This window comes from Crinia signifera, chromosome 3, assembly GCF_055691185.1.
Source record: "Crinia signifera chromosome 3, ASM5569118v1, whole genome shotgun sequence".
NCBI classification, from domain to species: domain Eukaryota; kingdom Metazoa; phylum Chordata; class Amphibia; order Anura; family Myobatrachidae; genus Crinia; species Crinia signifera.
Genome location: NC_139219.1, coordinates 6026209 through 6038764, shown reverse-complemented (window position 1 = coordinate 6038764; position 12556 = coordinate 6026209). Strand labels below are relative to the sequence as shown.

Genomic DNA, 12556 nt, shown 5'->3' with positions numbered 1-12556 from the left:
TCCCCCAGGAGTAGCTGTCCTGTGATGCTGCTCCCAGAAACAGCAGGTTGTCCTCAGAGTAGCATCGTAGTAGTAGCTGCTTAAGTTTCTCGTGGGGGGGTCACTAAGCCGGGGAGGGGGGAGCCTGTGAGGTACCTGTCTGGGACAGCTGGAGAGTTCCCGGTTTGTTCCGGCCCAATGGGCGCCGCCTCATTGTGTGGCTTCAATTACAAAAATAAAATTAAAGTTGGGAATGACAGAATGACAGGAGGGGGAACGGGCCTGTGTCCACCCCCCCCCCCCCCTGCCCCCTCACACCTAAATCTGCCACTGTGTCCAGCTCATACAGTATTGTTGCAGTTACACCAACAGCCCCCTTTGGCGCACCAGGTCACATGACTCTTCTAGCCTCAGAGGGGTCACTGATCTGTACACAAAGTGCTACAATGTAGCAGCCGCAGTTGTTCTGCTCCATACCTGTGTCATGTCACATCACTCAGAGCAGTCTCCTTGTGTGTCCTAGTTGCATCGTGTTAGGAGGATTGCATCAGACCTGGTGACTCACTTATGCCGAGCATCTCACTGTGCATGGTGTATTGAGGCTAGGTATACCTATGAGGATGCATCTGTCAGAGTTCTATGCCGGCCTGTCCACTCCTAGCAATAGTATAAGTATTGGCACTGATGTGGCCCCAGTTCAGTAGGCAATGTCTCTTCCCATGCTGGAAATCAGGACATGACAATTGCCTGTTGTGTGTTGTGCATCCACCAGCTCACAAATGGTGAGTAGTGACACCAGCAATCAGTCATTTCAATGTGGCTGATCCTGGTCACATAACAATGCAAATTAAGACGAATTTTCAGCAAAAAAGGCCCCCGACGTTAGCAGAACTGGCCAGGAGCTGCATGACCTATTGAGGCAACATGTATGAGGAAAAATCTGTATCCAAGCAGAGGCAGAGGTCACAGTGTTAGCGGCTGTGCGAGTGCTGTCTGCGGGTGGGTTGGTTGTGCAATAGTGTTCGGCATATGTGTAAGGGGCATTATGTGTGTCATGTATAAATGCATTAATAATGTGCAACATGTGTGTAAGGGGCATTATGTGTGTCATGTGTATAAGGGCATTAATAATGTGCAACATATGTGTAACAGGCATTATGTGTGTCATGTGTATAAGGGCATTAATTATGTGCAACATATGTGTAAGGGGCATTATGTGTGTCATGTGTATAAGGGCATTAATAATGTGCAACATATGTGTAACAGGCATTATGTGTGTCATGTGTATAAGGGCATTAATAATGTCCAACATATGTGTAACGGGCATTATGTGTGTCATGTATAAATGCAGTAATAATGTGCAACATATGTGTAACAGGCATTATGTGTGTCATGTATAAATGCATTATTAATGTGCGACATGTGTAACAGGCATTATGTGTGTCGTGTATAAGGGCATTAATAATGTGCAACATATGTGTAAGGGGCATTATGTGTGTCATGTGTATAAGGGCATTAATAATGTGCAACATATGTGTAAGGGGCATTATGTGTGTCATGTGTATAAGGGCATTAATAATGTGCAACATATGTGTAACAGGCATTATGTGTGTCATGTGTATAAGGGCATTAATAATGTGCGACATGTGTAACAGGCATTATGTGTGTCATGTGTATAAGGGCATTAATAATGTGCAACATATGTGTAAGGGGCATTATGTGTGTCATTATGTGTATGAAGGGCATTAATAAAGGTTGGCATAATGTGTAAGGGGCATTATGGTTATAAGGACATTAATAATGTGTGTCATGTGTAAGGGGCATTACTGTGTGGTATTATCAGGGGTGCAGAGAGAAAGGGGTAGGGGGTACAAATTACCCAGGCCAAAGTCTGATGGAAGGGCCCAGTGGGGCCCCAGGCCCCCTCCCCTTAAGTGACAGCAGCAGCTGCAGCTCTTCTCCTCTGCCCAGCACACACTGCTTTGTGCTGGGTTGCAGTGTGGCCATGGAGGTGCTTAAAATACAATATTTTCTCAGGATTTTTTTCTAAGGGTATAATGTGAATAATGTGAGGAGTAATGTACATAAGGTATAGCGCTACTACTGTGTGATGTAACATGAATAAGGGACACCATCGCATGATATAATGTGAATAAAGTTGCACTACTGTGTGGCATAATTTGAATTGGGGGTACTATTGTGTGGTCATGCCCCTTCCCAGCAAGAACACACCCCTGTTTGGGCTGCGAACTGAATGTGTGCACTGTTTCTATTAAAAATATTGCATGTAGGAGCACCAAAATGATGACTGCTATGATGAGGGTTGATGGTGCTGGGAAAGGGGAGCAGGGTCAGAGGCGGAACTAATGGCGGTGCTAGGGGGCACCAGCCAAATTCTTGCCTATGGCGTCATTTAGGCTAGGGCCGGCTCTACATCTGCCAATACTTACGACAGCTGCAATTCCAGCTCCTCTGGTTTTTCTCCTGCTTTGATTCTCTTACAAGTTAAATATTATTCACCAAGGCCCATGAGGGTTCTCCCCAGAGGGATGTGCTGGAGCTATAAGGCTCTTCAATACTGACAGGTTCAGGAATATTATGAGTAATTGTTCTAAAACAATAACATGTTTAATCAGCCACGAAAGGTATTTCTACACTTTAAATTTAAACTATTACTGTAAGTATTATTATTATTATTATTTAAACTATTACCTACTAATTTTTGTTTTCATGCCAATGTACTTTCCCATACCTGCTTTCTGCAAAAGGTTTTCCAAAGTAATGGCTAATTTTCTGTATCAGGCACATTACCGGCTCTGTATCAGGCACATTACCGGTGCTGTATCAGGCACATTACCGGCGCTGTATCAGGCACATTACCGGTGCTGTATCAGGCACATTACCGGCTCTGTATCAGGCACATTACCGGCGCTGTATCAGGCACATTACCGGCGCTGTATCAGGAATATTACCGGCGCTGTATCAGGCACATTACCGGCTCTGTATCAGGCACATTACCGGCGCTGTATCAGGCACATTACCGGCGCTGTATCAGGCATATTACCGGCGCTGTATCAGGCACATTACTGGCGCTGTATCAGGCACATTACCGGATCTGTATCAGGCACATTACCGGATCTGTATCAGGCACATTACCGGATCTGTATCAGGCACATTACTAGATCTGTATCCGGCACATTACCGGCGCTGTATCAGGCACATTACTAGATCTGTATCAGGCACATTACCGGATCTGTATCAGGCACATTACCGGATCTGTATCAGGCACATTACCGGATCTGTGTCAGGTACATTACCGGATCTGTGTCAGGCACATTACCGGCGCTGTATCAGGCACATTACCGGCGCTGTATCAGGCACATTACCGGTGCTGTATCAGGCACATTACCGGCTCTGTATCAGGCACATTACCGGCGCTGTATCAGGCACATTACCGGCGCTGTATCAGGAATATTACCGGCGCTGTATCAGGCACATTACCGGCTCTGTATCAGGCACATTACCGGCGCTGTATCAGGCACATTACCGGCGCTGTATCAGGCATATTACCGGCGCTGTATCAGGCACATTACTGGCGCTGTATCAGGCACATTACCGGATCTGTATCAGGCACATTACCGGATCTGTATCAGGCACATTACCGGATCTGTATCAGGCACATTACCGGATCTGTATCAGGCACATTACCAGATCTGTATCCGGCACATTACCGGCGCTGTATCAGGCACATTACCGGATCTGTATCAGGCACATTACCGGATCTGTATCAGGCACATTACCGGTGCTGTATCAGGCACATTACCGGCGCTGTATCAGGCACATTACCGGCGCTGTATCAGGCACATTACCGGCTCTGTATCAGGCACATTACCGGCGCTGTATCAGGCACATTACCGGCGCTGTATCAGGAATATTACCGGCGCTGTATCAGGCACATTACCGGCGCTGTATCAGGCACATTACCGGCTCTGTATCAGGCACATTACCGGCTCTGTATCAGGCACATTACCGGCGCTTTATCAGGCACATTACCGGCGCTGTATCAGGCACATTACCGGCGCTGTATCAGGCACATTACCGGATCTGTATCAGGCACATTACCGGATCTGTATCAGGCACATTACCGGATCTGTATCAGGCACATTACCGGATCTGTATCAGGCACATTACTAGATCTGTATCCGGCACATTACCGGCGCTGTATCAGGCACATTACTAGATCTGTATCAGGCACATTACCGGATCTGTATCAGGCACATTACCGGATCTGTATCAGGCACATTACCGGATCTGTGTCAGGTACATTACCGGATCTGTGTCAGGCACATTACCGGCGCTGTATCAGGCACATTACCGGCGCTGTATCAGGCACATTACCGGTGCTGTATCAGGCACATTACCGGCTCTGTATCAGGCACATTACCGGCGCTGTATCAGGCACATTACCGGCGCTGTATCAGGAATATTACCGGCGCTGTATCAGGCACATTACCGGCTCTGTATCAGGCACATTACCGGCGCTGTATCAGGCATATTACCGGCGCTGTATCAGGCACATTACCGGCGCTGTATCAGGCACATTACTGGCGCTGTATCAGGCACATTACCGGATCTGTATCAGGCACATTACCGGATCTGTATCAGGCACATTACCGGCGCTGTATCAGGCACATTACCGGATCTGTATCAGGCACATTACCGGATCTGTATCAGGCACATTACCGGATCTGTATCAGGCACATTACCGGATCTGTATCAGGCACATTACTAGATCTGTATCCGGCACATTACCGGCGCTGTATCAGGCACATTACTAGATCTGTATCAGGCACATTACCGGATCTGTATCAGGCACATTACCGGATCTGTATCAGGCACATTACCGGATCTGTGTCAGGTACATTACCGGATCTGTGTCAGGCACATTACCGGCGCTGTATCAGGCACATTACCGGCGCTGTATCAGGCACATTACCGGTGCTGTATCAGGCACATTACCGGCTCTGTATCAGGCACATTACCGGCGCTGTATCAGGCACATTACCGGCGCTGTATCAGGAATATTACCGGCGCTGTATCAGGCACATTACCGGCTCTGTATCAGGCACATTACCGGCGCTGTATCAGGCATATTACCGGCGCTGTATCAGGCACATTACCGGCGCTGTATCAGGCACATTACTGGCGCTGTATCAGGCACATTACCGGATCTGTATCAGGCACATTACCGGATCTGTATCAGGCACATTACCGGATCTGTATCAGGCACATTACTAGATCTGCATCCGGCACATTACCGGCGCTGTATCAGGCACATTACTAGATCTGTATCAGGCACATTACCGGATCTGTATTAGGCACATTACCGGATCTGTATCAGGCACATTACCGGATCTGTGTCAGGTACATTACCGGATCTGTGTCAGGCACATTACCGGCGCTGTATCAGGCACATTACCGGCGCTGTATCAGGCACATTACCGGCTCTGTATCAGGCACATTACCGGTGCTGTATCAGGCACATTACCGGCGCTGTATCAGGCATATTACCGGCGCTGTATCAGGCACATTACCGGATCTGTGTCAGGCACATTACCAGATCTGTATCAGGCACATTACCGGATCTGTGTCAGGCACATTACCGGATCTGTGTCAGGCACATTACCGGCGCTGTATCAGGCACATTACCTGATCTGTATCAGGCACATTACCGGATCTGTGTCAGGCACATTACCGGATCTGTGTCAGGCACATTACCGGATCTGTGTCAGGCACATTACCGGATCTGTGTCAGGCACATTACCGGTGCTGTATCAGGCACATTACCGGCTCTGTATCAGGCACATTACCGGCGCTGTATCAGGCACATTACCGGCGCTGTATCAGGAATATTACCGGCGCTGTATCAGGCACATTACCGGCTCTGTATCAGGCACATTACCGGCTCTGTATCAGGCACATTACCGGCGCTGTATCAGGCACATTACCGGCGCTGTATCAGGCACATTACCGGCGCTGTATCAGGCACATTACTGGCGCTGTATCAGGCACATTACCGGATCTGTATCAGGCACATTACCGGGTCTGTATCAGGCACATTACCGGATCTGTATCAGGCACATTACTAGATCTGTATCCGGCACATTACCGGCGCTGTATCAGGCACATTACTAGATCTGTATCAGGCACATTACCGGATCTGTATCAGGCACATTACCGGATCTGTATCAGGCACATTACCGGATCTGTGTCAGGTACATTACCGGATCTGTGTCAGGCACATTACCGGCGCTGTATCAGGCACATTACCGGCGCTGTATCAGGCACATTACCGGCGCTGTATCAGGCATATTACCGGCGCTGTATCAGGCACATTACTGGCGCTGTATCAGGCACATTACCGGATCTGTATCAGGCACATTACCGGATCTGTATCAGGCACATTACCGGATCTGTATCAGGCACATTACCGGATCTGTATCAGGCACATTACTAGATCTGTATCCGGCACATTACCGGCGCTGTATCAGGCACATTACTAGATCTGTATCAGGCACATTACCGGATCTGTATCAGGCACATTACCGGATCTGTATCAGGCACATTACCGGATCTGTGTCAGGTACATTACCGGATCTGTGTCAGGCACATTACCGGCGCTGTATCAGGCACATTACCGGCGCTGTATCAGGCACATTACCGGCTCTGTATCAGGCATATTACCGGCTCTGTATCAGGCACATTACCGGTGCTGTATCAGGCACATTACCGGATCTGTGTCAGGCACATTACCGGATCTGTATCAGGCACATTACCGGATCTGTGTCAGGCACATTACCGGATCTGTGTCAGGCACATTACCGGCGCTGTATCAGGCACATTACCAGATCTGTATCAGGCACATTACCGGATCTGTATCAGGCACATTACCGGATCTGTATCAGGCACATTACCGGATCTGTGTCAGGCACATTACCGGATCTGTGTCAGGCACATTACCAGATCTGTATCAGGCACATTACCGGATCTGTGTCAGGCACATTACCGGATCTGTGTCAGGCACATTACCTAAGCAAAATTAAGGAATATCTGTGCACGTGGGTAAAACCATGCTGTTCTACTAGGGGGTAGATGTGACCTGTGCACAAAGATTACATTTGGGAGGGGTATTTCCTAGCTCCTAAAATCTGTCCAGCATTTGCGGGCTGCATGCAGAAGCAGCCCGTATTGACCCTGCATGCAAACATAATATCTGTATTTTCCCATCGCGGTGCAATGGTTTTGACAGGGTGCAAAGTTACTTCTTTTGTTTATTTGTGCCTTTGCTCCCACCCCAGAATCCACCCTGGAACTTTGCTTATCTGTAAACAGCCCTTTAATTGTTTCTTATTTATCCTGTACATGCCAACCTTACACTTTCCTTGTTTTCTCCCTTGACTACAGGTGGGCGAGTTCAGGGCGCACGCTGCCGAATGGACGGCCAACGTCACAGCTGAGTTCAAGGAGACCCGTCGACGCCTCAGTGTAGAGATATACGACAAGTTCCAGCGGGCGACCTCTATTAAACGGAAGTTATCCGCAGAACTGGGTATGAGCCCCAGCCAGGAAATGACGCCGTGCAAGCGAACCTTATCCGTGAACCACCTGACTAGCCTGACCAGTGAAAAAGAACTGCTGCCTTCTATAACCAAATCTGACAGTATGTACCTGAATGGCTTAACTCCGCAATGCGCGGTCGATGAGATCGCCGTCATTGAAAACTTTAAGTAGCGCTCTTTACCAACTCCACTGTCAGATCAAATATTACATTTGCCATAAGTATGATGACCAGCATTTCTACAGCCTGCATGAGCTCAGATACCAATTTCAAGACCGCCAATCAGTACTGTTAAAACTATTGACTATGCAGTTACGGCGACGTCGATGCCGTTCTGCGCCAAGACTGTTTCTCTCTTTTCTATTGTGCCATAACACCCGCAGTGTTCTCATAAAATAAGCTTCATGATTTCCGTAAACCTGCAAAAGTTTGGGATCTGACGGGCAAATGAGGGGATCACTTGCCGACTATGTTTTTTGTAACTGGAGAAATCATTTGGATACTACAAAGCTTTGAACTTAAGAACCTTTCTATCAGTGCCTTATACCGTATAGACACACAACCTTCATAGCGATTATTTTTTTATTTTTTTCGGCCTGAGGAATGTATTTTATCAGCTAATTTATGTTGCTTGAAGAATGCATGCTAAGGTACCTCAATGCACTAGTGAGGGGAAAGTTGAAGCATTTAAGCCATAATCGTCATTATTTCAGTGTTAAAGGACCAGTAAATGCAAATTTAAATGGATAGTTTGTAACAAATCCCCTTTTAAAATGTTTCCCGTTCCTCCTACTCCCAAAACCAGTGCAGAGCTTCAATCATTGCCCACAACCCCCAACATCTTATCCAATCACAGGGGTATTAGTGGCATGTGGCTCACTCCTCGTGATGCCATTGGCTGCCTGCATTCTTAAGGATGATGTTCCATCCACACAGTGTATGTAGATGATGAAGCCACCGGGCTGCCATGCTTGCTACAGAGTTACCTGTGACAGGTCTTGTGTACTAGGTAGTATAGAGGTCAATAATGGAAGAAAGTAATAAAGTACAGGCATCCCGCACTGCACTGTGACAGATGTGAGTTTAGACAGTTTGCTCGTCCTTGGTCCGGGCACTTTGCGGTGGCTACTTTAAGAGCACTTGGAAAACATCCATCTCATGGGCTTGTCATGGCAATGTTATACGCAGACTTCGGTGGAGGAACACCAGTGTGATAGAGGTGTTAATGGTGTTCATAGAGATGCCAGTGCCTGGGGCTGGTACAACCATAAACATAAAGCTATACACTTACTCTCAGTAACAACACGGTGGTAAATGTGCTGCAGCAGCTGTCCGAGCATGTGGGCGCTTTGGGTCGATATCAGACCCAGGCCCACAATGCATACTACCACGTTCTTACCTGGGTCTTACCTAATTACTGTACATCTTAGTGTGGGGAAATGCAAATACTAGCATACATCCTAAACACCATACTAGTCTATGGATGAAGCAGTGCTGGCCCCATAGAGAATGTAGAAGTCTCTAAAAATGGCATGGATAGATAGATTCTTCTCAGCATGCGTGTCTGGAACATGTTCGCACTGTGTGCATCGGGTGGTGCTTTAGGTGCACTGGGGAGTGCTATGGGTGCCTGGGTTGCACAAGCCTAGGAGGGAGCGAGGCTCACACCCATGGTAGTTCCACCACTTCCTATCATCAACAAAGTGTCAAACCCTTAGGGACTTCCTTGCTTTACTTCTTACCACTTATCAGTTATTATTGACAATAACTGATGAATGTAAGAATGTTACCTGCATATGACTTGTAGGTGCAGGCGCTCACTACAGCATATATTAGGATATTAGAAGTCACCTTGGTGTTCCATGTATGAGTGTTTAAGTGCTTCTGTACAGGTCATGGAACTCTGAGCTGACTTTTAATTCTCATAATAATTGATTTGCTTTCTCTATAAAAGACAACAGGTCTTTTCAAAAACACTGAAATGATGACATCGCTGTTTTTTATCAATATCGGAGATTTTACATGTATTGGCAACACAATACATCAGGTAACCTGCGGCGCTATAGGTGCCACAGTTTGGAAAATATCCGCATGACCTGCTGGATGACGGCTGCAGCGCAATGGGTTGCCAGACGGCTGGCATGCCTTATGCAGCATGGGCTGTGGCGTTCAGGACGAGCAATATCTAGTGGACAGAATACTGTTATTCAGCTTGAGTTTTCCATTTGCCGCCGCAGGGCGAGACATTTTTATGGTAGAGCTCCTATCTTTTAGCGTGAAGAAGTCTTCAGCGTATGGGGAGGAAACATAGAGCAACAAGGAACGTGTGCGAATAGTTCTAGGACTGGCGTGATTGTAACGCAGACACGGGCGCGTGCGTAGCTCAGAGTGAACGTGAATGATTTCATGCACAATGGAACACTCATGGAAGAGTTTTTAAGGATTTAAATTTTATTAAATTATATTTTACAAAACAGATGATGTCTGCGTATTATTTATTAAATATTGAGTATTTAATGTCAGATGTTACTGAAAGAAATCCAGAGGTACAGAAGCTAAGGCAGATCTGGAATACATGGGACATTCAGAAACACTATATAAAATCAACTCCATGCATAGTTGGATAGTAGGGGTATGAAAAAATGGGGTGCATTTAACATGGGAGCCCAGATAATACATAAGTACCCTATTTATTTATCTGGTTCCACAAGGGATCCACAGGGCCAAATCCAGGACTGTGAGAGGTGATTAATTGTGGTGTGAAGGAGAGGGAGGAGCCACATGACATCACATTACTTATTTACAGCTTGCCGGTCAGAGCAGAGCAGCAGAGTGATCCGCAGGGAGGCAAAGGGAGCGGCAGAGTGATCCGTAGAGCGGCAGATTCATCGGCAGAGTGATCCGCAGAGCGATTTGCACGTACACAAACCATACAGAAGGGCACTGTAGATCACATTACTTATTTACAGCCTGCCGGTCAGAGCAGAGTGGCAGAGTGATCCGCAGGGAGGCAGAGGGAGCGGCCGAGTGATCCACAGAGTGGCAGAGTGATCCGCAGAGCGATCTGCGCGTACAAAGACCATACAGCAGGGCACTGTAGATCACATTACTTATTTCCAGCCTGCCGGTCAGAGCAGATCAGCAGAGTGATCCGCGGGAGGCAGAGGGAGCGGCCGAGTGATCCACAGAGTGGCAGAGTGATCCGCAGAGCGATCTGCGCGTACACAGACCATACAGCAGGGCACTGTAGATAACATTACTTATTTACAGCCTGCCGGTCAGAGCAGATCAACAGAGTGATCCGCAGGGAGGCAGAGGGAGCGGCCGAGTGATCCACAGAGTGGCAGAGTGATCCGCAGAGCGATCTGCGCGTACACAGACCATACAGCAGGGCACTGTAGATAACATTACTTATTTACAGCTTGCCGGTCAGAGCAGAGCAGCAGAGTGATCCGCAGGGAGGCAAAGGGAGCGGCAGAGTGATCCGTAGAGCGGCAGATTCATCGGCAGAGTGATCCGCAGAGCGATTTGCACGTACACAAACCATACAGAAGGGCACTGTAGATCACATTACTTATTTACAGCCTGCCGGTCAGAGCAGAGTGGCAGAGTGATCCGCAGGGAGGCAGAGGGAGCGGCCGAGTGATCCACAGAGTGGCAGAGTGATCCGCAGAGCGATCTGCGCGTACAAAGACCATACAGCAGGGCACTGTAGATCACATTACTTATTTCCAGCCTGCCGGTCAGAGCAGATCAGCAGAGTGATCCGCAGGGAGGCAGAGGGAGCGGCCGAGTGATCCACAGAGTGGCAGAGTGATCCGCAGAGCGATCTGCGCGTACACAGACCATACAGCAGGGCACTGTAGATAACATTACTTATTTACAGCCTGCCGGTCAGAGCAGATCAGCAGAGTGATCCGCAGGGAGGCAGAGGGAGCGGCCGAGTGATCCACAGAGTGGCAGAGTGATCCGCAGAGCGATCTGCGCGTACACAGACCATACAGCAGGGCACTGTAGATAACATTACTTATTTACAGCCTGCCGGTCAGAGCAGAGTGGCAGAGTGATCCACAGGGAGGCAGAGGGAGCGGCAGAGTGATCCGCAGAGTGGCAGAGTGATCCGCAGAGCGATCTGCGCGTACACAAACCATACAGAAGGGCACTGTACATCACATTACATATTTCCAGCCTGCCGGTCAGAGCAGATCAGCAGAGTGATCCACAGGGGGGCAGAGGGAGCGGCCGAGTGATCCGCAGAGTGGCAGAGTGATCCGCAGAGCGATCTGCACGTACACAAACCATACAGAAGGGCACTGTAGATCACATTACTTATTTACAGCCTGCCGGTCAGAGCAGAGTGGCAGAGTGATCCACAGGGAGGCAGAGGGAGCGGCAGAGTGATCCGCAGAGTGGCAGAGTGATCCGCAGAGCGATCTGCACGTACACAGACCATACAGCAGGGCACTGTAGATAACATTACTTATTTCCAGCCTGCCGGTCAGAGCAGATCAGCAGAGTGATCCGCAGGGAGGCAGAGGGAGCGGCCGAGTGATCCACAGAGTGGCAGAGTGATCCGCAGGGAGGCAGAGGGAGCGGCCGAGTGATCCGCAGAGTGGCAGAGTGATCCGCAGAGCGATGTGCGCATACACAAACCATACAGAAGGGCACTGTACATCACATTACTTATTTACAGCCTGCCGGTCAGAGCAGATCAGCAGAGCTGTGTTTTAGGGAATAACCTGCTTAAAGTTTATGTGGTTCCTGTAGCCGCCGGTTATACACAACTTGCAGAATATACGTCAGGGAAGAAGATGTCATTGGGATTTGTGTCTTGTGGATGTCGCCGGTTTCATTGTATTTAGGAGCAGATCCAGCGGAGCGTCACATATATGTAGCAGGATAACCCATGTGGCAATGGTCCGGGGTGTGGGTCATAGGGTCGGCACTAAAGGTCGACAG

At 48.4% G+C, this 12556-nt stretch overlaps 1 protein-coding gene across 1 annotated transcript in view; it reads left to right on the top strand.

The window, feature by feature from the left end:
- Positions 1–10073, top strand: part of KCNK2 (potassium two pore domain channel subfamily K member 2) — a 118181-nt gene extending 108108 nt beyond the window's left edge. The window contains exon 8 of the mRNA XM_083175170.1: positions 7444–10073. Within this exon, the coding sequence (XP_083031296.1) occupies positions 7444–7770 (327 nt within the window). The 3' untranslated portion in view covers positions 7771–10073. The remainder of the gene's footprint in view (positions 1–7443) is intronic.
- The last annotated feature ends 2483 nt before the right edge of the window (positions 10074–12556 follow it).